Source organism: Psammomys obesus, unplaced genomic scaffold, assembly GCF_907164565.1.
Source record: "Psammomys obesus unplaced genomic scaffold, mPsaObe1.curated_primary_1811, whole genome shotgun sequence".
NCBI lineage: Eukaryota > Metazoa > Chordata > Mammalia > Rodentia > Muridae > Psammomys > Psammomys obesus.
Window position 1 is genome coordinate 2363524 of NW_026596131.1, and position 26470 is coordinate 2389993.

Below are 26470 nucleotides of genomic sequence, written 5' to 3' on the forward strand. Positions count from 1 at the left end.
ACATCAATAACTGTCCGTTAGACTTCTTTTTTCCGTTGTTTAGTTGTGGGATAGAGAACTATATAGACTTTTCCAGGTTTGTGAGCTTTGTAATCAATATCAACTTCCAAACTTGGATTGATGTAAAGCCAAAGCATGTGTTCTTCAGCTCTGGGAAGGGTAATACGATGTCCCTACAAACAGGAAGGCTTCTGTTAAATAAGTCAGGTTGTTGTATAATGATTGTCTTGCTCATTGATTCTGAGTATTGCTATTGTAAAGGAAATCATTGCTAGTGAAAGTCTTTCCTTATTGGTAGTAATTTGTTTAAACTGAAAGCTTATGGTACACTGTGTGTGTACCAATTACAAAGGTAAAAATGGTTTTAATTGTACTTAGATTTGATTGTGCTCTTGTGCTTTCCTGCAGGAAGCCTATTTTCGATACATGGCAGAAAACCCAACTGCTGGGGTGGTTCAGGAGGAAGAGGAAGACAACTTGGAATATGATAGTGATGGAAATCCAATTGCACCTTCCAAAAAAATTATCGATCCTCTTCCTCCTATTGATCATTCAGAGGTATTACATTTCTTGCTTTGTTTCACACTGATACAGTTTCATAGTTTGGGCTTTCTTTCTGCTAAGTGATTAGATCAGAAATTCCACGAGGAATTAATAGTCTTACAAACTAGCTCACTGTAGTCTCAGCACCTATGAGGCAGAGGCAGGAAAATAGCCAAAAGTTTGAGGTCAGCCTAGGCTATGGAGTGAATTGCAGCTTAGCTTTGTTTACTCAGTGAGACTCTGTTTCAAAACCAAAAAGGCTTTCTGTAAGCAGTTTCCTACTATATAAAAAGGAAGTTGGGGCTGGAGATTTAACTCAGTTGTTAAAGTGCTTGACTACCATGCACAAAGCCTGTTTTCTAATCCTAGCATTTCATAAAACCAAGTGTAGTGCATGCCTCTAATCCCAGCACTATTAAGGCCAGTCTGGACTACATACTAAGATGCTCTCTCAAAAAATAATCAAAACAAATCAACAAAAAATAGGCTTGGTCATTAATTTTAGGTTATGTAAGCAGCTTCATAGCTTTAAATTTTTTTATTTTTTTGGAACTGGGGAAGTGACTAGGTAGGAAAGAGTGCTCGCTGCTTTTCAGAGGACCTGAGTGTGGTTCATAGCACCCACACTCCCATCAGGCACCCACACTGTTTATAAACCTAGTTCCGAGGAATGTGATGTCCTCTTGTAATCCCCAGGCGTCTGCACATATGTAGCATACATTCTCAAAGAGTTTTCGCTTTTAGTGAGGTGTGTATGTGGCGGGGTGCTCTGTGCACATGAGAGAAGTGTCCAAGGAGGCCAGAAGAGGGGGTCTGACCTCTCTGAAGCTGGAGTTAAACACAGTTACAGGCCACCCACGGTGCATGCTGGACAGTGAGCATGGATCCTCTGCAAAGAGCAACATGCAGAGCCATTTCTCCAGCTCTAGGTTCATGCTTTAAAAAAAAAAAAAAAAAAAAGAATTAGAACTCCTTCTGAAAACAATGCTGTGTCTAAAGGAAATACTGAAAATGTTTTTAAATGGTTGGACCTGGATGAACAAGTTAATTCTAAACATAATTAAATGTTATTTGTGAAATCATTGCTTTAAAAAAAATGTGTTCTCTGAGACTTTTAGCACTGCAGTGATTTCTTGTTCTGTTGCATGTTATTAAAGCCTAAGCTGTCTTTGGGAAGTAAATTGGTGTCTGTTTTAAAAGTAGGAATTGGAAAAAATGTAGGCTGTGCTTTTGTGTCAAGGATAAATAATTTCATTATCTTTCTAGCAAGAATGCCTTTATTTTATAATATTTGTAAAATATTATTTTACACTAAAATCAAACTTACAGGATTGACTCTTGAATTCTAGACTAACTTTGAATAATTGGACCTGCAGATTGACTATCCACCATTTGAAAAAAATTTTTACAATGAACACGAGGAGATAACCAACCTCACTCCACAGCAGTTAATAGACCTGCGGCATAAGCTCAACCTTCGGGTAAGAATCGTTAAGCAGGCATTCTTACATTAATGTTTGCATAGGTTTAGAATTATTATTTATTTAGATAGTAACCCTGGATTTATTTTCTAGGAAGAGGAATAATTTTAGCTCTGGGGTTTGTGTGTCTTCATTTGATTGTTTTATCCCTGTAGGTGATATTTGCAAAGATTATTTTGGTTTTAACATTTCCTCCTTTAAATACTGTGTGTGTGCATGCGTGTGCTTGTAAATCTCTGCAAGGGCACCTGCAGAAGTTGGCTCTCCTTCCGCAGTGTCGTTCCTGAGGACAGAGCTCCCAGGTGCCTTCACCTACCCAGCCTTCTCAACAGCCCTATATTTTATTTTGCATATTTAGTCAACTTTGTGCTGAGGTGGGTAGGAAACTTCTCTTCAGAGACAGGAAGTAGAATTGATAATAGATGTGAACAGCAGATCAAGTGTTAGAATATTTTGAAATTATGATACATTTTGCTTCAAGTTATATGTGAGGTACTCCTTTTAAAATATTAAATAAATGAGGAGCTGGAGAGTTGGCCTAGTGCTTGCTGCTTAACATGAGGACTGAAGTTCAGATATTTGCATGTAACAAGCTAGGCATCCCACAAATACCTGTAATCAAGCTCAGAGGGATTAGACTTTCTCCTGGATACACACACCAAAATCATTTGGGGTTTTTTGAGTATTCAAGTAAATGATTGTCTTTTTAAACTATATGTACTAATTTTAGAATAATACTTTGAGTATTATTGAGTTGCTCACTCACGTATTGTTTGAAATATGTTTGTATGTTACTTAACAGTCAACTAGCAGAGAGAATATGCTGATTCACGCTGGTGTGAATGACTGCTTTATTTCTGCCTTATTAGTTGCTACATATTTTTTCAAAGACTTGGTAGTGTGTGCGTGTGTACATGTACACACAAATATATGTTTGCATTCTTGTTTTCTAAGAAGTTACTAGTATCCATCTCCCCTAAATAAAGATGTGTGTGTGTGTGTGTGTGTGTGTGTGTGTGTGTGTGTGTGTGCATGCGCGCGAGTGTGCTAATGAAATCCTTATTGGATATCATAAGCATCATCAGAGAAGCAATGTAAAGTTTGTACTACTATATAAATAAAGTAGCAGTCAATAGTCCCTATTCTTTACTGGAACCCATTTGGAACAAGACTTGATAGTGGCTAGATCATCACTAATGGAAGCATTAACTCTAGAGACATCAGTAGGGTGTGTCTATATAACCAGTATCTGTAAATATGTTTTCATTTTATTTGCAATTTTAATTTACTTCAAGAGTGCATCTTACATTTTTCTATTACCCAACTTAATGTTTATTCAAAATGGTAAAAAAAATGTTAATGACTTTTTCCAGTTAGTTGAATAATTTGTTTCTAGTTCTTATGAGAAAATTAATTTTAAGATAGTTTTAGGTACTTAACCATTTAAAATCATGTGATTGAACTATGTTGGGAGTCCTTACCATGGTGTCTTTTGCATGAGGCCCACGTTGGGTTTGAGGTTTTACCTTTTTGGTGTATGCTTTTGCTTCCTCACTTACTTTTCACTTCACAGTCTTAGCTAACGTGCTTGATCTGAATAATGTTGAACTGTAAATGCTGTTTAAGTGAAAGTACCGCTCTTCCTGGGAATTGTCTTGATGTCTCTAGGTCTCTGGTGCTGCACCTCCTAGACCAGGAAGTAGTTTTGCTCATTTTGGATTTGATGAACAACTTATGCACCAGATTCGGAAATCTGAGTACACACAGCCAACTCCAATACAGTGTCAGGTACGTGAAATGCAATGGGAGGAAAATACAAAGCCCTGAAACTTCTAAAATGTGAAGAAAAATGAGAATTCTTGAAAAATGTGGTTTTTTTTTTTTTTTTTAATTTGCTAAGTACCTTGAAAAATATGAGATAGAGATTACCTAAACCTCACAAAAAAAGATTTGTGTATGAATATATTTGGCGTTTTCAGTGACTAGAATTCCTTTGTATCTGATTTTAAATTTTTTTTTCATTTATTATTGAGACTAATAGCTTCTGTTTCCGGTTCCAAACGTGGGATTTGTTGCATTAAGAAAAATAATGCGGTTGGGTGGTGGTGGCACACACTGTTAGCCCCAGCACTCAGGAGGCAGAGGCAGGAGGATCTCTGTGAGTTCAAGGCCAGCCTGGTCTACAGAATGAGTTCCAGGACAGCCAGGGCTACACAGAGAAACCCTGTCTAAAAAAGAAAGAAAAAAGAAAAATATTGCAAAATTTCTGCATATAAATGAAGTGGTATATTTTTAATTTTTTTATGTATATGGGTGTTTCTCTTGCTTGTATATTTGCTTACCAGTTTCATGCAGTACCTGCAGAGGCCAGAGGAGAAAGTTGGATCCCCTCGAACTGGTATTACAGACAGTTATGGGTTATCAGTTATAGGTGCTCAGTATTGAACTCGGATCTTCTGGAAGAGGCACCAGTAATCTTAACCACTGTGTCATCTCTCCAACTTCATTCAAAATACTTTAGTAGCTCCTTTCATAAACCATAAGTTTTTATTTCAATATGTCGATATAGATGGGAGTCACTCGTCTTCTGTTTTGTTTTGTTTTGTTTTGTTTTGTTTTATAAATGATGGCTGAACCACATGAAGATAGTATTTCATTTAAGTTGATGGGAATGTCAGGATTCAGCTAGTGTTCAGTGAATATTTTTGGGCCATTGGAAATGAATGTCACTTGTAGTTATTTTTCCCAAGACATTAGTTCATCCTGAGAATTGAAATTTTAGAGTGTTTATATCTTTTCTTTCTTTTCTAGGGTGTGCCTGTAGCATTGAGTGGTAGAGACATGATTGGTATTGCTAAAACAGGCAGTGGGAAAACTGCAGCCTTTATTTGGCCCATGTTGATTCATATAATGGATCAGAAGGAATTGGAACCAGGCGATGGACCAATTGCTGTGATTGTGTGTCCTACTAGGGAGCTTTGTCAACAGGTATGTACTTCGTATAAAAGACCCCCTTCTACGTTTGGACTAGCAGGGGACAGTGAGGAGAACGACTGTGAAGTTTAGTTATTGTTGCTTGGAGGTGAGTGGTTGGCACACACATGCATGTGGGTCACATATGAAAGGTCAGAAGTTGACTTTTGGGTGTCTTCCTTTAATTCATCTTCATATTGCTGGGCTGTGACAACTGGTCTGGCTAGAGAGTTTGTTCCATGGCTTCTGTCTCTACCTCTTGGATGTCCCTGGGGTCATTTGCAGTACACCATTCCCACCCAGATCTTGTTTGGGTTCTAGAAGTTTGAATGTCATTCCTCATGCTTGCATGGCAAGTGCTTTAACCCTCTGAGCCATCTCCCCAGTCTCCCCCAACTTTCGTTTTAAATGTGATAAAACTAAAAACAAAATTGGGCATCTTAACCCATTTTAAGTATACAGTTCATTAAGTATATTCACATTATTATTATGTTCCCAGAGAAGTCTTGGGAAGTGTTACATATTATTCATAACAAGGATAACATAACTTTTTTAACTCTCAAAAGGATGTGGTTATTGTGGGAATTGTTTGTATTATAAGTTCATAATGTTTTCTCTGTAGTGAATTTAATTTTCTTGGTAGAAAGACAGGATCAAAAAGAGGATGAATGATTCAAAGCAAGATTATAGCCTTATTTTATGATTAAGTTGGGTGTGGTTGTGCATGCATTTAATTGCTGCACTCAGGAGGCTAAGGCAGGAGGCTTGCCTGGTTTGCCCTCGAATGTTAGGCAAATAAGCTTTATGCCCAACCCTCCTCGGTTTGTAGTTTTCTAGTGTTTGTTTTTTGAGATTGTGTCTTATTAAGTTACACAGGCTGGACTTGAACTTGCTGTCTTCACCTTTCAGGTACCTAGAATTACATGCCTATACCACTAGGCACAGCTAGATTTTTCTTTTCTTTTTTAAGTTGTATATTTATTTTATTAATGAGTGCTCTATCTACATGTACACCTGCCTGCCAGAAGACGGCATCAGATCACATGATAGATGGTTGTGAAGCCACCATGTGGTTGCTGGGAATTGAACTCAGGACTTCTGAAAGATCAGATGGTGCTCTTAACTGCCGAGCCATCTCTCCAGCTCATAGGTTTTGATTTTTTTATATTTAGCACACACTGTGTTGTTCAGAGCTTTCTTTTCAGTAATAAGAAAAGTGTCTGTTAAGCTTACAGTTTTTAAAATATTATTAACAACTTTTTAGATCCATGCAGAATGTAAGCGGTTTGGAAAAGCGTACAATCTTCGCTCGGTGGCTGTGTATGGAGGAGGGAGCATGTGGGAGCAGGCCAAGGCCCTTCAGGAAGGGGCAGAAATTGTTGTGTGCACCCCAGTAAGTATATCGTGTTCAAATATGTTTTCCATCTCTCGATATAAAAAACATGATTACTTTTGAAGGGAATTCCTTCTAAACTGTAGTAAAGCTGGGCTGGGAATATCCTGGTGAGTTGCCAGCATTTGGTTTTGGATTATTATTGGTTGACTAAACAGGAATCTAGTCACAATATCTGTGACCCATATATTAGTAGCTACAAATTCATTACTATTTTAAGCAAGTTTTCTTAGGCTCTCCTAAAAGCAGGGTCTGTGGTTACCAAGAGCATGAAAAGCCGTACAGATACTCAAATCATGGTTAAAACTGACCAGAGCACGTAGGTTAAACATTAAAACTCATCCATAGTTTTTAAATCTTTTCAGAATATATTATAAGAATGGTTCTGGTCCACTTGCCTACAGAGTTTAAACCCTTTTTAAGATACAGGAAGAACTTGAGTTTTCAGAATTGTCTTCTCACTGAGTGTGGTAGTGCACGCCTTTAGTATCATTGCATTAAGAGGCAGCTGCAGACAGACCTCTGAGCTCCAGGCCATCTGTGAACACCTTGTCTCAAGAAAAAAAAAGTTTTTCTGATTGAGTACATAAAAGCTGTCAGATCATTATCTATTTCTGTCCAAAACCAAAGAATTGCTACTTTTTCTAGGAGTGTAGAATGTCTTTGTGAATAACTTTAATTATACTTACTATTTTGTGACTTTCACAGGGTCGACTGATTGATCATGTGAAGAAGAAAGCTACTAATCTTCAAAGAGTCTCTTACCTTGTGTTTGACGAAGCTGATCGAATGTTTGACATGGGATTTGGTATGCCTTGAATATTAGTTTCTTCTGTCCCTATCCTCATGTTAGCTTTTCCCTGTATCTTCCTAGAGTACTTTTCATTATGAAAGAAGTTAAAATATTTCTGATTCTCAAACAAAGGGATAGGTCAAACCGTGAACCATTTGTAGTTTTCTGAAGAGAAGTGTGCTAGTCTTGACTGTGCTGAGAAAATTTGCAAGTGGCTTATGACAGAGGGACTGTTTTCTTTGTTCTTTATTTTTACTCACAGGCCTTTGAGGGTTAAAGTCCATATTCTTGGGTAGGTGAATATTAAATCATCTAAGGTTCTTTTCTGGCCTCTTTGGCTTAACCTGGCTAAGCAAGTTTCTAAATAACCATTGTCTACCCAGTTCAGCTACATTGAAGTTTCATATTGAATAGTATCTGGGAGTTTGAAGGCTTTTTTAATCCTTGAAAGTTCTCATGTGGATTTTACTAAAGTGACCTTTCACACCTGTCTTTACTGCATTACAGTATTGTGTTAATTACTGTTCTGTCTCTTTCAGAGTATCAGGTTCGGTCCATAGCAAGCCACGTCCGTCCTGACAGACAGAGTATGTATGAAGTAGCCTTATAATAAGTTTATCTGTATTCAGAATGAACACCAGTTTATAAGTACAGTTATGAAAGGAAAAATTACTATGTCTGTGCTGAGGAAAACTGTAAAGAGGAGAGGTAATGACTATTTATTGGAGCTAGAAAGGACATTAGAGATCATCAGATACAACTTGTGTTTTGTAGCAGTGACTCTGCTTCTCTGAGCTGTATATGTATCTCCACCTACCCCACCCGCTTTCTTCACCTTATTTTTTAGGTAGAGTCTTTCTAGGCTGACTAGACTGTTCTTGAGCTCTCAGTAGCTACGCAGCTAAGAACTTGCGGTTCTCCTGCCTCACCCTACAGATAGCTGGGTTTACAGGTTCTTGCCACCAGGCCCGCACACTGCTCACTTTTTATTGGTGTTGAAACCAAAATTAAATAATTTATTGTGTATAGATCTGCTGATTTTAAAATCAAAGTCTTTTCCTGAACTGTTTTGACAACTCATTTCATTATTGCAAATGAAGTAAAAATAAAAGAATTATTTTTATTTTGTGAATCGGTTATATTACATAAGCTTATTGAGTGGATTTAGTAAGAAATGCTTTTTCTTTAACAGATTTTGCTCTTATCTTTTAGCTCTTTTATTCAGTGCAACGTTTCGGAAAAAGATTGAAAAATTGGCCAGAGATATCTTGATTGACCCTATTCGAGTGGTGCAGGGAGACATAGGAGAGGTAATGCTACCAAGGCAGGGTGGGTCCTGGGGTTTATTTTTCATAGGACATATGTTGGCTAGAGTTTAGTGCTTAAGTAATGATTGTTTTGTTGTTTCTTTTGTTTTTGTTTTTTAAAACAGGGTTTCTCTGTGTAGCTCTGGATGTCCTGGAACGCACTCTGTAGATTAGCCCTCTGCATCCTGAGTACTAAAATTAAATGCATGTGCGTCATTCCTGGCTCTTCAGTAATGATCGGAAAATTAAAATGTTACTCTTATGTATGCAGATTTGTTTTTAGATACACAGTTAAGGCATAGCATGGCCCAGTGTAGATACGTGGAAGCTGAGGGAGGGGTATGTGGGGGTTATGTTTGTTTCATCTTTTGTTACATGTTTAATTTTTTATTATTTATTTATTTTATAAATTTTTAGTTGTTTTGGGTTTTTTTGAGACAAGGTCTCACTATGTAGCTCTTGTTGTCCTGGAACTCACTCTGTAGATAAGGATGGCCTTAAACTCAGAGATCTGCCTGTTTCTGCCTCCTGAATTGCTGGAATTAAAGTCCTGGTATACTGTGCCTGGCTTTTTCCACAAGCTATTAATGTATTAAAAGTTTTTAAAAAGCTAGGTGGTGGTGGCATACTCCCATAATACCCAGCTCAGGAAGTAGAGGCAGGTGGCCAGTCTGGTCTACATAGTGAGTTCCAGGACAGCAGTGCTATTACACAAAGAAACCCTGTTTCAAAACAAACTAACAAAATAAGTTTAAGAGAAATTAAAAAACTGCCTGGAAGACTCAATAAATCAGAATAGAACCGACATTTAAAAGATTATTAAGACTGCACAGGGTGACATTGGATCTTTTGAGGATCTGGTAAAGAATCACTTTGATTTCGTGCTTACCTCCCTATGGCCTTGTGTGGTGATTTCTCTGAATTGGAATTTGGAATTCAGTAAAGTTGTTGAGAGAATTCCTTGGGAGTCAGTAGATGGCTCAAGTAATGGTGCTTGCCTCTATGCTTGGATTCAGTTCCCAGGAAGATGAGAACTAATTTCTGCAAATTGTTCTCTGACCTTCGTGTATGTACCATAGCATATGGAAGCAAGAATGTATGTGCACGTGCACACACACACTTTTATTACTATTATCTTTAATGCAAATGTCTTGGTTAGTTTCTGTTGGTGTGATAATGACCATAATCAAAAGCAGTTTGGGGAGGAAGGGTTTTATTTAGCTTACAATAGTAGTTTTAGTGAAGGAAGGGCAGGGTAGGCGCTGAAGCAGAGACTGTGCAGAAACACTGATTACTGGCTTGCTTCCTGTTGCTTGCTCAGCCAGCCTCCTTTCTTATACAACCCAGGACCACCTGCCCAGTGTGCTGCCCTCCCCTCTGAGTTAACAAGCAAGAAAATACTCCACAAATTGTCTACAGATGTTTTCTCAATTGAGGTTCTTCTTCCCAGATAACACTAGCTTATATCAAGTTGACAAAAATAATAACAATATTTTTGACACAATATTTCAATACATGTATTGAAATGTATGTAATGTAATTAGCATTATCTAACACCTTAAATAGTTATTTCTTTGTGTTGGAAACAGATCTTCTCTATGTATGTAATCACTAATTATCCATAGCTATAGCTTTTCATTATTTTTAACACACTTTATATGTCAGATTCTCATTTCTTAATATACTTACGTATAAGTTGTGCTTGACAATGAGTGGGCATTACCCTGAAAAGTAGTTTACTCCCCTGGGAATAATAAGAATAGGCATATAGTTTCTCTTCTGGTCCCAGACAGTGCGGGAGCCACAGGTTACTGGGCAAACATGGCCAAGTCCAAGAACCACACCACACACAACCAGTCCCAGAAATGGCATCAAGAAATCCCAGTCACAAAGATACGAATCTCTTAAGGGGGTGGACCCCAAGTTCTTGACATGCGATTTGCCAAGAAGCACACCAAGAAAGGCCTGAAGAAGCTGCAGGCAAACAACGCAAAGACAATGAGTGCATGAGCAGAGGCCATCAAGGCCCTTGTGAAGCTTGCAGCTGTTAAGCCCAAGATGCCAAAGGGCCCTAGCCGCAAACTCAGCCATCTGGCTTTCATCACTCACCCCAAGCTTGGGAAGCAGGTTCAAAGCTACACGGCCAAGGGTCATAGGCTCTGCCAACCAAAGCCCAAGGTTCATACCAAGGCAGAGGCCGCAGCTCCAGCTAAGGCTCCCAAAGGTTCCCAGGCACCTGTGAAGGCCCCATAGGAAAGGCTTCTGTTAATGTGAAGACACACCCACCTACACGCTATTTACAGATGCCCAGTGTCCTATGCTGTTTTAACAGATAAACCCAAGACAGGATCTGTTAAAAAAAAAAAAAAAAAAAAAGGCATATAACAATCATTACAGATTATTGGGGCATACAAGTTAGATGTGAACATACTGTGGGAAGTTGATGAGCAGGGTGTCTTGAAAGAATAGTAAGTTTTAAGTTGTGTTTGACGTACTAAAGGAAGACCAAAGACATGAGGGTGTTGCAGGGCTGTTTCCATGCAGGCAGGAACTATCATACCTAGTCTTGAACGTACCTTGTGGCACCGTGTCACAGTTGTTTATTTTATTTCTCTCAGGCAAATGAAGATGTTACGCAGATTGTGGAGATACTCCATTCTGGGCCTAGTAAATGGAACTGGCTTACTCGGCGTCTGGTAGAGTTTACTTCTTCAGGGAGCGTCCTCCTGTTTGTTACTAAAAAAGCCAATGCTGAAGAACTAGCCAATAACCTTAAGCAGGAGGGTCATAATCTTGGTCTGCTCCACGGGGACATGGATCAGAGTGAAAGAAACAAGGTCATTTCAGATTTTAAGAAAAAGGACATCCCCGTCCTGGTGGCCACTGATGTTGCAGGTAAGAGAATGGATTTCACTATAACCTCAGCCTTTTTTATATGGGTATTGGTCTACCCTGTAATAACACCTACAGCATTTGGTCATGTAGTGGAGCATGCCCACTGTATTGTCTGTGGAACAGCAGCTCTGTGACCACTGTCACTTACTGTTCTCTTTCATCAAAGTACCCTTTCAGAACAGTTACACCCTCATGTCTACTACAGAATCTTAAATTAGTAACAGGAGTTTTGGCTTAACTTCTGCTAAGTTTAGCAGCTACCCTTAAAAACTAATTTTTTTGGACCTGCAAGATGGTTCATTGAGTACTTGCCAACCAACTCTGATAGGCTGAGCTTGGTGTTCAAATATAGTGGAAGGAGAAAACTGACTCCCACAAGCTCTTCTCTCTCCTCTGTTAATATGCTGTGATATATGCATGCACACAGGCACAGATTCTGGGTCCTGAACTCACGTCTTTGTGCAAACACACTACTAACTGAATTACAACCCCTGGAAGGCTAATTTGTGTGATTGGGGTGGGGGGTATTATTTCAAGACAGAGTTTCTCTGTGCAGTCCTGGCTGTCCTGGAGCTCGCTCTGTAGACCAGGCTAGCCTCAAACTCAAGAGATCCACCTGCCTCTGCCTCCTCAGCATTGGGATCAAAGGTGTGTGTCACCACACCTGGCTTCTGTTTTTATTTTTGATGTGGCCCAAGTGACCTTGAGCTCTATTCCTCCTGCTTCAGTCTTTTCAAGTATTGGGATTACAGGTATCATTCCAGTAAAATTATCCTGTGTGTGTGTATATATATATATATATATATATATATATATATATATATATTTTTTTTTTTTTTTTTTTTTTTTTTCATATTACTCCCAGTAGTGTGAATTAGTTTTTACTCTTGGCTTCATACCCATGAGCTTACCTGGATAAAAGAAATTCATGGTCTTAAATTTAGCACTTCTAGTTACTTTTATTTTGTTGTTGTTGTTAACTGCAGGCAAAAAGTAAAAGAATCTGAATACTTTTTATTTCAGCCCGTGGTCTGGATATCCCTTCAATAAAGACAGTCATTAACTATGATGTAGCACGAGATATTGATACCCATACTCACAGAATTGGCCGGACAGGCAGAGCTGGTGAAAAGGGCGTGGCCTATACCTTACTGACGCCAAAGGACAGCAATTTTGCTGGTGATCTTGTACGGAACCTGGAAGGAGCCAACCAACATGTTTCTAAGGAACTGTTAGATCTTGCAATGCAGGTGAGGGTTGGGCATTTAAAATTGATAGAAATTATACAAGTGAATAAGGAGGGTCAGCAGGCAAGGGAGATGACAAGAGCTTGAAAAGAAAATGGGCAGGAAGAGTATGGTGAGTATGTAGATTGTTAGCATGGGATGTTGAAATTCATGTGTGTGTTCTTTTCTGTTGAAAAGCTTCTGCTTTCTTTGGGCTAAAGCCTGTTTCTTTACCTTCTGTCTGCTTGCCCTACAGCACACGTTTAATCTCAAAAGATGCCCATAGTTCTCACCTGTTCCTTTTCCCCAAGTCTTATCTTTTTCAGGGCTAAAAATATGTAGTGGTTTGTTTGTCTATTAAGGAAATAGTTGTGTGATGCTTATGTTTGTTTTATTTCTTTTTTGTTTTTGCTACTGTGGATTGAATCCAGGGTTTTTTGCACATGCTAGACAAATGCTGTATCACTGAACTACACCCCTGCCTCTGTAATGGTGGGCTTTAAGTATTTCTTACATTTTAACGTTTTACATCTCTGGCCATACTGATTACCCACTTCCAGATTTGCTCTGTTCTAAAATTAGTAAGGCATTATGTCAAATTACACCTTGAATCACTTATTTCATGCAGTTCTCAAATAACAAATGGATTCAGGACAGTTTGTTTTGTTTTTATTGCAATGCTAGAGATTAAACTCAGGCTCTGGTGTATACCAGGCGAACATTCTTTTTTCTGTTCCTCAAGACAAGTTTTGATAGAAGGAGATGTCTATTTGACTCAGGCCAGTCCACTTGGTTGTTTTAGCCTGTATGTAGCACTGCTGGACTTTTGGGAACACCCTTGTTTGTAACTGGAGTAATAAAAAATTACAATGCAGAAGAGAGGAGAATGATGGTCTTCTTCCCTTTCCTTGTTGTAGAGCAAAACTGAATTAAAATTCTAAGAAGGATAGTTTCCGTGGTGTTTTCCTATACCTTTTTACATCTTAGGCTTTCTGTGCTGAGTACCTTTACCAAGCCTGCCCTACTTGTCAAGTATTCAGATAAACAGTATGTAATTCTCAGGTGAAGCTTTAACACTGTGATGTTTGCATTATGCTTGTTTCTTGTTTTGAGGCAGGGTTTCACTGTGTGGCCCTGGTTGTCCTGGAACTCACTATGTAGACTTAGCTGACTTTAACTGACAGATATCCACATGCCTCTGCTTTCCAAGTGCTGGGATTAAAGGTGTGCACCACCAAGCCTGGCTAAAGTCAGCTCTTAATAAGTCTTATTTTACCACCACCCCCCACCTCATTTCTGAATGTGTCCATTTTTTTATAAAGCTTTGCTCCTAACTATGTAAGTTTATGTTCAATGGTATTTATATATTTGTGGGTTAAGACAGTAGTTCTCAATCTCTGGGTTGTGATCCCTTTTGGCGGGGGCGGGGGGTCAAAGGAACTTTTCACTGGGGTCACCTAAGACCATCAGAAAACACAAATATTTATATTATGATTCATAACAATAGAAAAATTAGTTATGAAGTAGCAGCAAAAAATAATTTTATGGTTTAGGGTCACCACAACATGAGGAAATCTATTAAAGGGTTGAAGCATTAAAAAGGTAGAGAACCACTGGGTTAAATAAAATATAGGGCTGGAGAAATGGCTCAGTGTTTAAGAGTACTTACTGTTCTTGTAGAAGACCCTGGTTCAGTTCCCAGCATCCACATCAGGTGGCTCACAACCACCTATAACTCCCATCCCAGGGGTTTCAATGCCCTCTGGCTTCTGTAGACACTGCCATGCTCTTTGTGAAAATAAACCCACACAGACAGATACACACACACACACACATACACACTCACACAAATAAACATAATTTGGTTAGACATGGCCAGAGTAACTATTTTACATTTAATGTTTATTAGTCACTTTTCTTCCAGGAGGCTAGAGGTAGGAATAGTAAAGGAAACCTTAGATAATCATCTGAACACGCTGATAAATTTGGTGTGTGAGCTACCAAAAAGAAGCCAGGCTGGAGTTGGAGGTGTTACAGCGCCTGACTAGATTCAATCCCTAGTGCCACATAAACTGCGTGGTGGCAAGTAGTTGTACTCCCAGTTCTTAGGAAGCGGTAGCAGAAGGTTCAGAGTTTCAGGGTCATCTGTGACCTCAAAAAGCCCAAGTTAGGAACTTTACTATGAATGGTCACTCTTGTCAAAAAAGCATCAACTAAAGATGAACCAGAAAATTCTTCCTTCCTACTTGTCTGCTTTCTTTGGCCTTTTCTTCCTTTGTGAGCTTAACCTTGAATTATGTTCTTTGCAGAATGCCTGGTTTCGGAAATCTCGCTTCAAAGGGGGGAAAGGCAAAAAGCTGAACATTGGTGGAGGAGGCTTGGGCTATAGAGAGCGGCCTGGGCTAGGCTCTGAGAATTCGGTGAGTTCATGCCATAGCAGTCCTCTGTCTTAAATCATGGTGTTTGATGTTCTTGAAAGCCTCCTGAGTCCAGGGGATGTGTATTTAATCTGCTGATGTGAGTCATCGCAGTTGAAGCTGCTGTGGGAAAGGTATGTGTGTGCTTGACTGACTAGGCTTGCTCGGGAAGTTGGTCTAGCTTGAATGCAGCTAAAATTTCAGTGTTCTAATGACACAGGGCGCAGCTGACATATATGTATAATTTGCCCCAAATGATTGCAGTGTTTTGTTTGATTTGGTTTAGAGACAGGTTTCTGTGTGTAGCCTTGGCGATCCTAGAACTTACTCTAGACAAGGCTGGCCTCGGAGATCTGCCTGTCTTTGCCTCCCAGGTGCTAAGATTAAAGTCGTGCCTCATCACCGCCTGGCTTGCAGCAGTCAAGAACCTTTCTATACTGATTTGTAGTCTGTTGCTTAGGAGACACTAGGTTCCTTAGCTAGAACAGTACTCAGAAATGGTCTCTATAACTCTGAAAACTTTGGTCAGAAGGATTTGAGAAGACCTAGGCAGTCTCACAGATCAGTTAAAGATAAAGTACTCACTCACTGGCTTGCCTGTTCATTGTCATAGTGATTCTTAATGCCAGGGAACAAGGCTGTCAGTATGCTTTTATGGAGCATATTAGTGTTAATTTGGCATCATTGATAAATAGTATTTCCCCATATTACAGTAATGTTGATTGTGGAAGTATTAGTGATTCGTGTAATTATTGAGCACTTTAAATGTGCCAGGGCCACTCCAAGTATTTCAGTCTTTCACTGATATAAATGAGTACAGTTAATGGAACAAAGTTACAAAGCAGCAAATGCTGAGCTAGAGATTTAGATATTTAATGGTGTTGCTTCAGATCCTGTGAAGCTACATTTTTCATCTTTAATGTTTTCACTTTTTAGAATGTTGATAAAATATATAATCATATAGTGGCTATTTGATAGCATTCTGATCATTGGGGTTATTTTCCAGAAATAATTTACTGGGTTGAGGGACTCAGGCATTTTTAAATACCTCTCCATTGGACCTTTTCTCCCAAAGGAAGTAACTTCTAAAAGAAGAGCCAAGTGCCTACCGCAGCCCTGGACCAGGGTTCTTAGTGTGATGTGGCTGGCTGTGGCAGCTGCTTTTCTAATAAGTATGTTTGTTTTTAGGACCGAGGAAATAATAACAATGTAATGAGCAATTATGAAGCCTACAAGCCCTCCACTGGAGCCATGGGAGATAGGCTGACAGCAATGAAAGCAGCTTTTCAGGTCTGAAATAAGCCTTCCATTTTAAAAGCTTTGGGGGGGGGGGGGGGGGCCTGAAGAGCTGGTTCAGTGGTTAAGAGCACATGTGTTTTTGCTAAGGATCCAGGTTTGTTTTCCCAGTACCCACATGGCAGTTTACAACCATCTTTGATTCAATTCCAGGGAATCTTGACACCCTCTTCTGGCCTACACAGCACACAGGCAAAATGCTTATAAAACGTAAAATTATTTAAAAAAGCTTTTAACAGTAACTCTTGGAAGAGTGAGGGACCCTCCCTGAGAAAGTTGAGTCTGTTTCATGTTAGATTTAGAGCCTTCTGTTTACTTGGATTTCACATGCAAGTGACCTGCCTGGATATGCATGTGGAGTGTACTGTGTCATTGCCAAACATATTTGTATACTCAAGATTTTGCTGTACTCATTCTTGATTTCCTTCTCTTTCAGTCCCAGTACAAGAGTCACTTTGTTGCAGCCAGTCTAAGCAATCAAAAGGCCGGAAGCTCTGCTGCCGGGGCAAGTGGATGGACTAGTGCAGGAAGCTTAAATTCTGTTCCAACTAATTCAGCACAGCAGGGCCATAACAGTCCTGACAGCCCCATCCCCAGTGCTACCAAGAGCATCCCAGGCTTCAGCAGTTCTGGGAATATCAGCAGTGCCCCAGTGACCTACCCTTCTGTTGGAGCCCAAGGTGTCAACAATACAGCTTCAGGAAGTAACAGCCGTGAAGGGATTGGGGGTGGCAACGGGAAAAGAGAGAGATATACTGAGAACCGGGGTGGTGGCCGGCATAGTCATGGAGATGGTGGCAATCGGCATGGCGATGGTGGCCGCCATGGAGATGGATATCGTTACCCAGAAAGCAGTAGCCGTCATACTGATGGCCACCGACATGGAGAGACCAGGCATGGGGGAAGTGCCGGCAGACATGGAGAGAGCCGAGGTGCAAATGATGGTAGGAATGGAGAAAGCAGGAAAGAAAGCTTTAATCGTGAAAACAAGATGGACCCCAAGGTGGACAGCAGCAAGATGGACAGAATGGACAGCAAGACAGATAAGACCCCTGATGGTTTTGCTGTTCCAGAGCCACCCAAACGCAAGAAAAGTCGATGGGACAGTTAGAGGGTATGTGAAAATGGGTGTGATCAGTTGTCTTTAATTTTATTTTTAGAAAGATTTGGTAACTAGGTGTCTCAGGGCTGGGTTGGGGTCCATGATGTACAGACCCCCTGCCCTTGGTGGAGAACTGGAGCTGGAGACATTATACCTTCACGTGGTATTCATTCAGATGTTTTCTTGGGAACCTGAGTTGGTCCTGGAAAGCAAAGAGCTGGGAGGCTTTTGTTTGTTCTGGGTGAGTTTTTAAGGAGGGTAAGTGGAAGATACTGAGGGAGAAAGGGCCTTATAGGGCACAGAACTCACTCTAGTTTATAATAGCTTATATTTTTTACTAAAATGTCACCTTATAAACATCTATAAGTTGGATTTTTTTTCTTAGCTATGGCCAGGCAGCCCCGTTTTTGTTTTTTTTTTTTTTGGAGTTGGCTTCTGCAAACCTTTGACCCTGTTGGGGATGCTTGGGAAGCAGTTTGGTGCTTTCAGATGTTTGCAGAGGCGATGCCTGATACTCAGGTTCCCCAGACAGCTTTGTTTTCCAGCCCTGAGACATGCAGGAAAGACAGACAGCCTTCCAGACTCAGGCTTTGAAATCCTAAGCAGTTAGGACTGAAGGAATGATCATCTTGGAAAAATTCCAGGATTATCCAGGCCTGGAACACTGCTAAATTTATCATTAGAAACCAACCCCAACAGTAGCTTTTAAAGTGTCTATTTCATTGTATTTTTTTTTTTAACTTTCTCCAATAGTAGTAAAAGTCTTTTGCTGAAATGATTCTGATTTTTGTTTTATCTCGTTTATAAAGGAAAAGAAATGCACAAACTTTGAATTTTGTGATTTTTGTGAAGGTTTCTTTAAGATGTGCATTCCTCTCTGCTTGCTCGATAGTAAATGTTTTACTACTGGGACCTGAGGGCTGTCGTTTCTACCTACAGTAGTTGCTACATATTAAATTATGGCTTGGAACAGTGCAGCCCATGATGTGAAATGTGGGGAAGTGCTTGCTTATTAAACTATCAGAAACGTTATCTCTTCTATTATCTTTTTATTCAAACAGTGGAAAAGGGTGGGAGAGGACTCAAAAGAACCACATTATCAATGTAAGGCTACACAACAAAAGGCCATCAACACTGAATTTCCCTCTAAGGTTTATTATGAAAAAATTGCTTCCATCCCAAGTTCTTTGTGGAAGAGTGGGTGTCAGTCTGTCATGAAAAATATTTCCTTGGTGCTTTACATGGACAATTGTATGTACCCAGCAATTGTCAGACCACCAGAGTAAACCGTATACCACATCTTCCTGGTTTTCAGTCTCTCCAGACAACACCGCTCATTTCCGCTTGTGTTTTTTCTTCTGTTCCTTACGTTGCTGTGCTCTCTGGTCCTTCTTCATCCTAGAGTCCACTACCTTGAAATGACCTCTGACTCCAGCTGGCCTCCGAACCTTACGGCCTACACCTTTTTTGGCTACAACATAGGTGACCTGGCGTTTCTCCTTGCCAAGTCCAGCCTTCTTGTAGAGACTATAAAAAAATGAAATAGGTTAAAAGGTCTGCTCACTCTTTTTCTAGAACTCTATTTAATCCGGTGTCTTTGTGGCTATTCTTTGCCAAATTACCTTCGCAGCTGTGCCACCTTCTCTCGCTCCGAGATATCCACGGTGTTCACCACAGCTTCTGCCTTCTTCTTTGTCTGCTCCAGCTTCTTCAGCATCTGGGAGGGAACCTCGGTTAGGTGACTTCTTACTCTGCGTCTTTCCTCCACAACTCCTAACCTCAGGCAGTCTCAGCTACTTACCCTCCGTTTCTTTCTGGCCTTGGCCTCAGCTACTTTCTTAATGGGCCGTGCGTTGATTTCCCGCCAGCGTTTCCGGTAATGCTCCACCTCCTTCTTGTCAACAGGCAGCTGGCGTATCCGGTGCTGCTTCTCTTCCTGCACAAACCACTCTGGAAGCTCCCCTTCATCTTCATTGAATGCATATCTGAGTATAGAGGACACCAGGCTGTAAACACCTGTTACTTTCCTGTAGTCCACCGCACTTCCTGATGTTCTGGCCCCTTACCGGTTGAAGGAGTTATCTATAAGGTCTCTCTTTGCCTTTTTGGAAGAGGCAATAACAGCACCTAGAGCAAGGCCTTCAGGGTCCAGAATTCGATGTTTAACTAGAGAGGGAAAGACCAAAGTCAAAGCCCAATTCTCATTGCTGAAACTTGCACTGGTTTCTCTCTCCAACGTGTACATACTCCTTACCTGGGTCCTCAATAGGCACTACCTCAAACCCATCATCATCTGCCTTAGAACCACGGCTTCGCTTCACACCACAGGCTGCTTTCCAACTGTGGAAGAAGGCAAAATTGTGCTTGCTTACTCCACCCGTCCGAGGTGATGAAACTCCATCGTGCTTCAACTTTACTCATTTAAACCTAATGAAATTGCACAGAAATCCATCAGTTACATTCACTTACCTTTCTTCATCCTCACTACTGCTGCTATCACTATCCGAGCTGTTGTCTCTGTCCTCCCCTTCAGGGTCAGTAACAGCTTTTGTCCCCGAAACAGCCTCTGTCTCCTTGGGGACCTCATTCTGGCCCTGGGGGGGTTTCTCAGTCTTCAAATGAGAAGGTGGTGGAGGTGGTTCTGATGGCTGCTGCTCCTTCCGACGGCTCTTGTACAGTATCTGTGCCTGACTGATCTCCAGAGCCTCATCAGCATCATCCTCAATCCCACTGAAGCCATCCTGTGTAAGAAAATCTCAGCAACTCCTCAGAGACCCCGGGAATGCCGGTGTCCCAACAGTCTCTCTAGCTTTACCTTGGAAAACCACAGGTTAGCTTGCTCTTCCTGCAGCACTGCCTTTTCTTCCAGTGGTACCAGCAATGGATTCTCTCCTTCCTCTTCTTTACTGTCATCTACTTGAGCAAACCGCAAGCTGTAGACACGAAGGAAAGTGAGATGAAGCTTCTGTCAATTCCCACACTAATTCTATTTCGGGGTAGCAGCATTTCCTCTCATACAGACAGCTCTTACCACTTCTGCTCCTTCAGATCAGAATGTGTCCTGACTCCTGCCAGCTCTTCTGAATCCAGGTCACTTTCCAGAGAAGTGTCATCATCCTCAGCATCTGATACATAGATGTCATCCCTTGGCAGATCAGACAGAAAGGTGTCTGCAGCGTTCATGTCTCCTTGTGTTACTTCCTCTAACAACTGAAGTTCAAGAGGAATGGAGTCAAGTACTTAAAGGCAACACAGTGCATTTTCTCATGTCCATTAACTTAGTTCATCGTCAGCTCTAGCAGTAAGAAAGAATACTGCCAAACATTAGCTCCTGTTTGGCACAGGAGTCCAGAGCACAGATCTACATACTGATGAGTTTACAAATATATTAAGAAGCCACTTGAAATACGTGAATTCACATCTGTACATCTGGTCACAAGTAAAGGAATAACCAGACAGCATGCATCAAACTGAACTACTCACAACCTGAAAACCTATTCTCACAGTGGACAGAGTGCTATTTGAGTGTCTATCACAACATTCTAGGGATTTTTTTTTTTTTAATTCTCCATACAATGTGCAGTGGATATGGTATATTCTTGTTTAACAAATGAAAACAGATGGAGAAAGTACACAGTTAAAAGTTACATTAACTCAGGTGGAGTTGGAGCTAAAAACAGTTCCTGCTCTATTGCCTCTCCTATGTCACAAAGACTGTTTTTACCACAAAAGCTCATTCTGCTGTGAGACTGCTTTTACTGTTTTTAAGTACTTGGCGGAAGCACCACCCAGCAACACAATGCAAGGTGCTCCTTAGACCCAGTGAAGTGAAGACAACTGTGCCCCCTTGGAATCTGGTCTGTAATGTACATTCTTGGTCTTCATACTTGGTCTTACAAATCTTACTGATTTCATTTTATCGTGCATGTTTCCTTTTAGCATTTGAGTCACAGAATAGTTTCATTCCCCTTACTGACTTGTATGTGAATACAGTATCCAAATCTCATGATCGCTTCAACATTTCCCCAACCTCCAAGCCCTCAAACTGACTCTTACTCATTTCTTCCCACTTACCTGCTGACCCCGGATGGTACGCAGGGAGAACATGCCTGTCTCTCCCTCATCTGCAATGGAAACCCCAGGCAGATCCATCTTTAGCTCTACACGTTCCCGCTGCTTCCTCTGCTCACGAAGCAATTTCTTTTTCTTCCTTAACAGATACACAGTGGAGGGATTTAACCTGCCTGTCTCCAAAAATCCAGTGCCTTTTACCATCTCCTTGTATTCTTCCTCATACTCACCTCTTTAGTTCTGCCACCTCTTGGGCTTTCATCTCTGCCAGGGTCCGGTTAAGCTGCTCCTCCTCCTCTTCCGAGGCCTGCTTTGTCTCAGCTATTGGCTCTTCCTCATCACCTTCTTCTTCTGAGCTGAGGCTAACAAACCAGCCCAAAGAGTTTGCTTATTTTCCCAGGGATGGCCCAAAACCCAGCCATCCCTAACCCTAACCCGGTTACTTCCTCACCTGATGTCCAGTGCCTTTGCTTGCTCCTTCAGCTTTTTAGCCACATATCGCCGAAGCTTTGTTCTCCAATTCAGTAGAGACCTACCCAAGAAATACTATTACTGACTAATCATACCATCTCCATCTTTGTCCCTGTCTTCTTCCTGAAAGTCCACACTCCAAATTTCAGACTTCAGCTGTATGTAAACTTAACCGAATCCCTGTCCCCAGAGTTCAACATCATGATGCCATTACACCTGTGTACCTAAGTTCCTTGCGCCCCAGCACTTTGATATCCTGACAGCATGCTTTTATATCCTCGGTTGTAGCAGGGTGTTGTGCCAACTCTTCATCATCTATTGAGATCTGTTTGTGAGGAAAAGGAATGAAATGGGATTTTTTGGCCATGTTTCTGTGGCTCCCTTGTACTACCCTCAATCTGAAAACTCACTTCGCTGGCCTTGGAGAGGAAGTCAACAGGATTGGCAGCTCGCAAGAAGTCAGTGACTGAAGTTCGGTGGTAAAGGGTGAGGTCACCCTCAGCATAGCCTTCCGCCTTAGGAAGGGGAATAAAGATGATTAGAGAACCCCTTCTTAGATATCAAACTTTCCCAGTTTTCAGGGCCCATTCCTCAAAACCATAACAAAAACCACCTTTGGCTTCTTTGTTGTTACCAACTCAGTAACAGTTTTAGCCTGAACTTCAACTTCCTTAAAGGCAAACTTGGGATCGAAGAATTTAGTGTCAACTTTGTCCGGAGCCAGGAACCCTAAAAAGAGAAGAAAGATCAAAGGTGTGCTTCCATGACTACAAGGCTACACCAAGAAGAAGTGATGTCCCACCTTGGCAGACTACAAAGATTTCTGCAGATTCATGGCGAGAGGCCTGAGGCTTTGTGGCCTGGACACGGTGGAACAGCTGCTGGAAGATCCACAGCAGGGGCTGATAGTCACGGGAGCGGAAGACTTTTGTGATGAAACAACCACCACGGGCCAAAAAGTCACAAGCCAGACGCAGAGCCATCAGCGTTAAGTGAGCTAAATGAGTAAAGTGTTAGAGACAGTCCGTGAGAACCTCTGCAGCTGCAGGGCATGCCACCTCCACCTCAGCTCCAAGCCCCAGTACCTTGTGAGTAAGCGTCATGGACCCAACTAGCCCCAACATTGGGAGCCCCATCATTGAGCACAACATCAACTTTCCAGGTCTTCAGCTCCTTCCTCAGAGCCTAATGAAAATAAAGGGTTTAAAGCAATGGAACACGATAATGGCTAAGAATAGAATTCCTGGTTCATCTATCTAGTCCTTTACTGAGTGCCCATCACTGGCAACATCCTGTGCCAGGTATTTAGGCTACAACAACAAACAGTATTTGTCTTCACCAAGCTTAGAACGAATTCACGGGAAAGAACTTTACTGAAGTTCTTCCACCAATTCCCAGCACTATCCCTGCCAGTCATGGTGCCATTTGCCTCAGATTCCAGTACTCAAGAGGCAAAGGCAAAAGGACTACAAGACCAAGGTCAAATTAGGCCATATCCTTAGTTCCATATCAGTCTGGACTACATAGTTATTTATAAGCTATCCTGAAGTATACTGCAAGACCCTATCTCAAGGAAAAGAAGAAAACTTTGGCTGTAAGTAAAGATGAAAATGTACATAAGGGTTGTCATGGGTCTTTGTGGACATATGCTTAAAAACCATGGTAAATTGAAAGCATGCCAGCTCATAAAGGTAGGAAGGAGAAGGGAGACATTCTATTACCTGCCTACAGCGCTCTGTTGTGATATCTTCCTGGAGAGTCACCACATTGGGGAGAGGCTTGATTGGAACCAGGTCCACTCCTGGAAGAAGTTAGGTCAGTGCATTACAGGGTGAATGGGGATGTAGGACAAATCAGTACCTCACACTCCCTCCCCCTCAAATACCTGGAGGGTCACTCACCCACAATGAGACTGGATACAGGCATAAACTTGGCAGCCACCTGCAGCCTGTGAAAGGGGCAGATTTAAACACCTCTCCCTCCTTTGACGTCTCACCCCTTCTAGGGGCACCTGGTAAGTGTACTGCCTAAACATCTTTATGCACACATTCAAAGACTCTTCTCTATAACCAAGAAACAAACTGCTGGGCATGGCAGCACAGGCCTGCTGCCATGCGGAGGGCAAGACAGTATGATCAAAAGTTCAATGAGGCCCTGTCTCAAGAAATAACAGAGCGGATTTGGGATATAACTGCGATAGAGCAACCATCTAATATGAGAAAGTCCTTAGGTTCAGTCTCAGTATAAGGGGGGAGGAAATGAAGCTGCCTTCAAATTTTGAGAGAAGCAGCATGTGCTATGGAATATTTAATCTGAATTGTGTAATTACTGCAATGGGGGTGGATAGAGATCCAGTTCCCATCCTCCCCTAAAGCAACTCAAAGCCAACCAGGGCCAGGAAGGTGCCAGCAAGAATAGCCCCTGCAGCTTAATGTGGTGGCACATGCCTTTAATCCCAGCGCTCGGGAGACAGAGACAAGCGAATCTCCATGAGTTCGAGGCCAGCCTGCCTGGTCTACAAAGCGAGTCTAGGACAGCCAAGGCTACACAGAAACCCTGTCTCGAAAACGAAAACAACCAATAAAGTAAACGAGCACCCCCTGCCAAATGTTACCATCCTCCAGGCGCCGCACACAAGTCCAGCAAGGCCCGAGCTTTCTGCAGGAACTGAAAGCGGCGATTGAGTTGGATCAACTTGAAGGCAGAGCGCGAACGATAACCTGGATCGTAGGGAGTGGGAAAATAGAACAATAACGTTTACAGAGACTTTTTTTTTGGTAGGACTTCCACAGCCTCAGAACCCCATCAACCCCTCTAAGAAAAAGAAAATCCGTATTAGAAAAAGGGGACAGGCTGATTAGTCGTTCATGCAGTGAGAACCCAGACTCACCCGTCTCCTTGGCCAAGTGATAGAACTTGTCCCGTCGGCTCTTGCCTACTTTGCCTTTCTTGCCCATGGCGGGATGGGGTAGTAATATCACTCACTCTAGGGAGAAAGGAAGAGTTAAGAACATCTTCCAAAGCGCTGGATACTGCTTCGGTTCTTCAAGCAGCGAAGCAATCACTCACCGGACCCCTAGATAGCAGGTTTTCAGTACTTCCAAAGCAGCACATGCAGGCAGCAATCGTACTTCCGCTTCCGCTAGCGTTTCCGGCGTTCCTGGCTTCAGGTTTTCCGCCATTTTGAGTGTGGCCAAAAAACTTTGTGTCCCGGGTCTTAGCAGTTAGAAGTGGAGGCTAGGAAGGCCGAGGACAATAACTACTAACCTAGACGCTAGGAAGCAACAAGCCTAAGTTCTATTTTTTCTCACTTCCGCCCAAAGCTACTGACCTCCAGTAGCGTCTCTCCGGGTAGAGACTCTGTTATTGTCACGCCACACACCCCGCCCATTGACCCGGAACTCTTCTTTGCAGTGTTCCAGGTCGCACTCTTCCGCCTCCGCGCCTGCGTGATAAGGCGACTTGGATGCCGGCGGTCCCTGCTCAAAGAGGGAAGATGGCGCTCGATGGGCCAGAGCAGGTAAGGCTCCGGCGGCGGCGGCAGGGCGGCCACCCCAGCTCAGTGCGGGGTGCACATCATCTGAAGTGAGGGGTGGGCACGAGCAAGAGGGTCGAGTGGATCCGAGGTGGGTGGACCACGTCAGATTAGATCCTGCTTGGGACTGGATCTGCTGTGTCAGCGCCGCCCGAGGTACGCGGGACAGGGGTGGGTAGAAATTGAATGAGGAGCTGGGCAAGCCTGAGTGGCCTGGGGCCGGACCTGGACTCAGTCCCTCCGTTCTGGCTTTGCCTGTAGTAGTTATATCTTGGGTTTGTACAGCTCTTTCCACAGAGCAAACCGCACCGTTGGTGTACGGCCCCTTGAGCCTCCCAAAAGTCTTCGGAGGTAGGCGGTAACTGCATCCGTTAGTGGATTCAAAAAAATGAAGGGTTAGGACTAAGACGCCGAAGTTCACACACGTAGACCTCACCTGTCGAGATCAGTTTCTGAGGAAAAGGGAATGAGATTTTTCTGTCCTTGTTTTTTTAAGCCATATGGAGAAGTGCCTTGGACATATTTTGGCTTGACCCCATAGTAGTTTAAGACCTTGTTTAACAATTGCATTTGTCTTCAGATGGAACTGGAAGAGGGGAAGGCAGGCAGTGGACTTCGCCAATATTATCTGTCCAAGATTGAAGAACTCCAGGTGAGTAGTCACCAGAAGGAGCTAGTGGAGGATGAGAGCTGATGGGTGCAGATTTCTGCAAGTAATTATTTCCCTGGGAATGAAGTGAAGAGTTCTTTTCCAATCTTCCTTTGTAGTTTTGTTTGTTTATTTATTACGTGTATATGTGTATGCCTAAGTTTTTTTTAATGTGTGCAGGTGCCTGTGGAGGCCAGAAGAGGGCAATGGAGCCCCTGGAACTTGAGTTACAGATAGTTAGGAGCTGCCAAGCATGCTGAGAACGAAAGCCAGGCCCCATGCAAAAGCAATAAGCCCTCTTAATTGCTGAGCAGCCTC

The 26470-nt window shown here is 41.9% G+C and overlaps 3 protein-coding genes across 4 annotated transcripts in view; 2 read left to right on the plus strand and 1 right to left on the minus strand.

The window, feature by feature from the left end:
• Ddx42 (DEAD-box helicase 42) overlaps window positions 1-18458 on the plus strand; it is a 38030-nt gene extending 19572 nt beyond the window's left edge. For both annotated transcript variants that reach the window (XM_055592241.1, XM_055592242.1), the window contains 13 exons: window positions 409-558; window positions 1920-2024; window positions 3693-3812; window positions 4836-5012; window positions 6262-6390; window positions 7099-7198; window positions 7723-7770; window positions 8396-8493; window positions 11109-11385; window positions 12409-12635; window positions 14921-15031; window positions 16217-16318; window positions 16761-18458. In XM_055592241.1, the coding sequence (XP_055448216.1) occupies window positions 409-558; window positions 1920-2024; window positions 3693-3812; window positions 4836-5012; window positions 6262-6390; window positions 7099-7198; window positions 7723-7770; window positions 8396-8493; window positions 11109-11385; window positions 12409-12635; window positions 14921-15031; window positions 16217-16318; window positions 16761-17435 (2319 nt within the window). In that variant the 3' untranslated portion in view covers window positions 17436-18458. The remainder of the gene's footprint in view (window positions 1-408; window positions 559-1919; window positions 2025-3692; window positions 3813-4835; window positions 5013-6261; window positions 6391-7098; window positions 7199-7722; window positions 7771-8395; window positions 8494-11108; window positions 11386-12408; window positions 12636-14920; window positions 15032-16216; window positions 16319-16760) is intronic.
• Window positions 18459-18565: 107 nt separating this feature from the next.
• Ftsj3 (FtsJ RNA 2'-O-methyltransferase 3) lies at window positions 18566-25121 on the minus strand. The gene is made up of 21 exons (XM_055592243.1): window positions 25038-25121; window positions 24859-24954; window positions 24583-24688; window positions 23870-23916; window positions 23690-23769; window positions 23054-23153; window positions 22771-22965; window positions 22582-22697; window positions 22379-22483; window positions 22193-22293; window positions 21949-22029; window positions 21728-21859; window positions 21501-21636; window positions 20458-20636; window positions 20242-20359; window positions 19896-20167; window positions 19681-19766; window positions 19493-19592; window positions 19228-19411; window positions 19049-19143; window positions 18566-18953 (listed from the first exon to the last, which is right to left on the minus strand). The coding sequence occupies exons 2-21, from the start codon at window positions 24923-24925 to the stop codon at window positions 18761-18763; spliced, it is 2493 nt and encodes an 830-aa protein (XP_055448218.1). The 5' UTR covers window positions 24926-24954; window positions 25038-25121; the 3' UTR covers window positions 18566-18760.
• A 277-nt stretch (window positions 25122-25398) lies between these two features.
• The window catches only part of Psmc5 (proteasome 26S subunit, ATPase 5), a 6392-nt gene continuing 5320 nt past the window's right edge, over window positions 25399-26470 (plus strand). Inside the window, exons 1-2 of the mRNA XM_055592245.1 lie at window positions 25399-25488; window positions 26084-26155. Coding sequence (XP_055448220.1) covers window positions 25435-25488; window positions 26084-26155 — 126 coding nt within the window. The 5' untranslated portion in view covers window positions 25399-25434. The remainder of the gene's footprint in view (window positions 25489-26083; window positions 26156-26470) is intronic.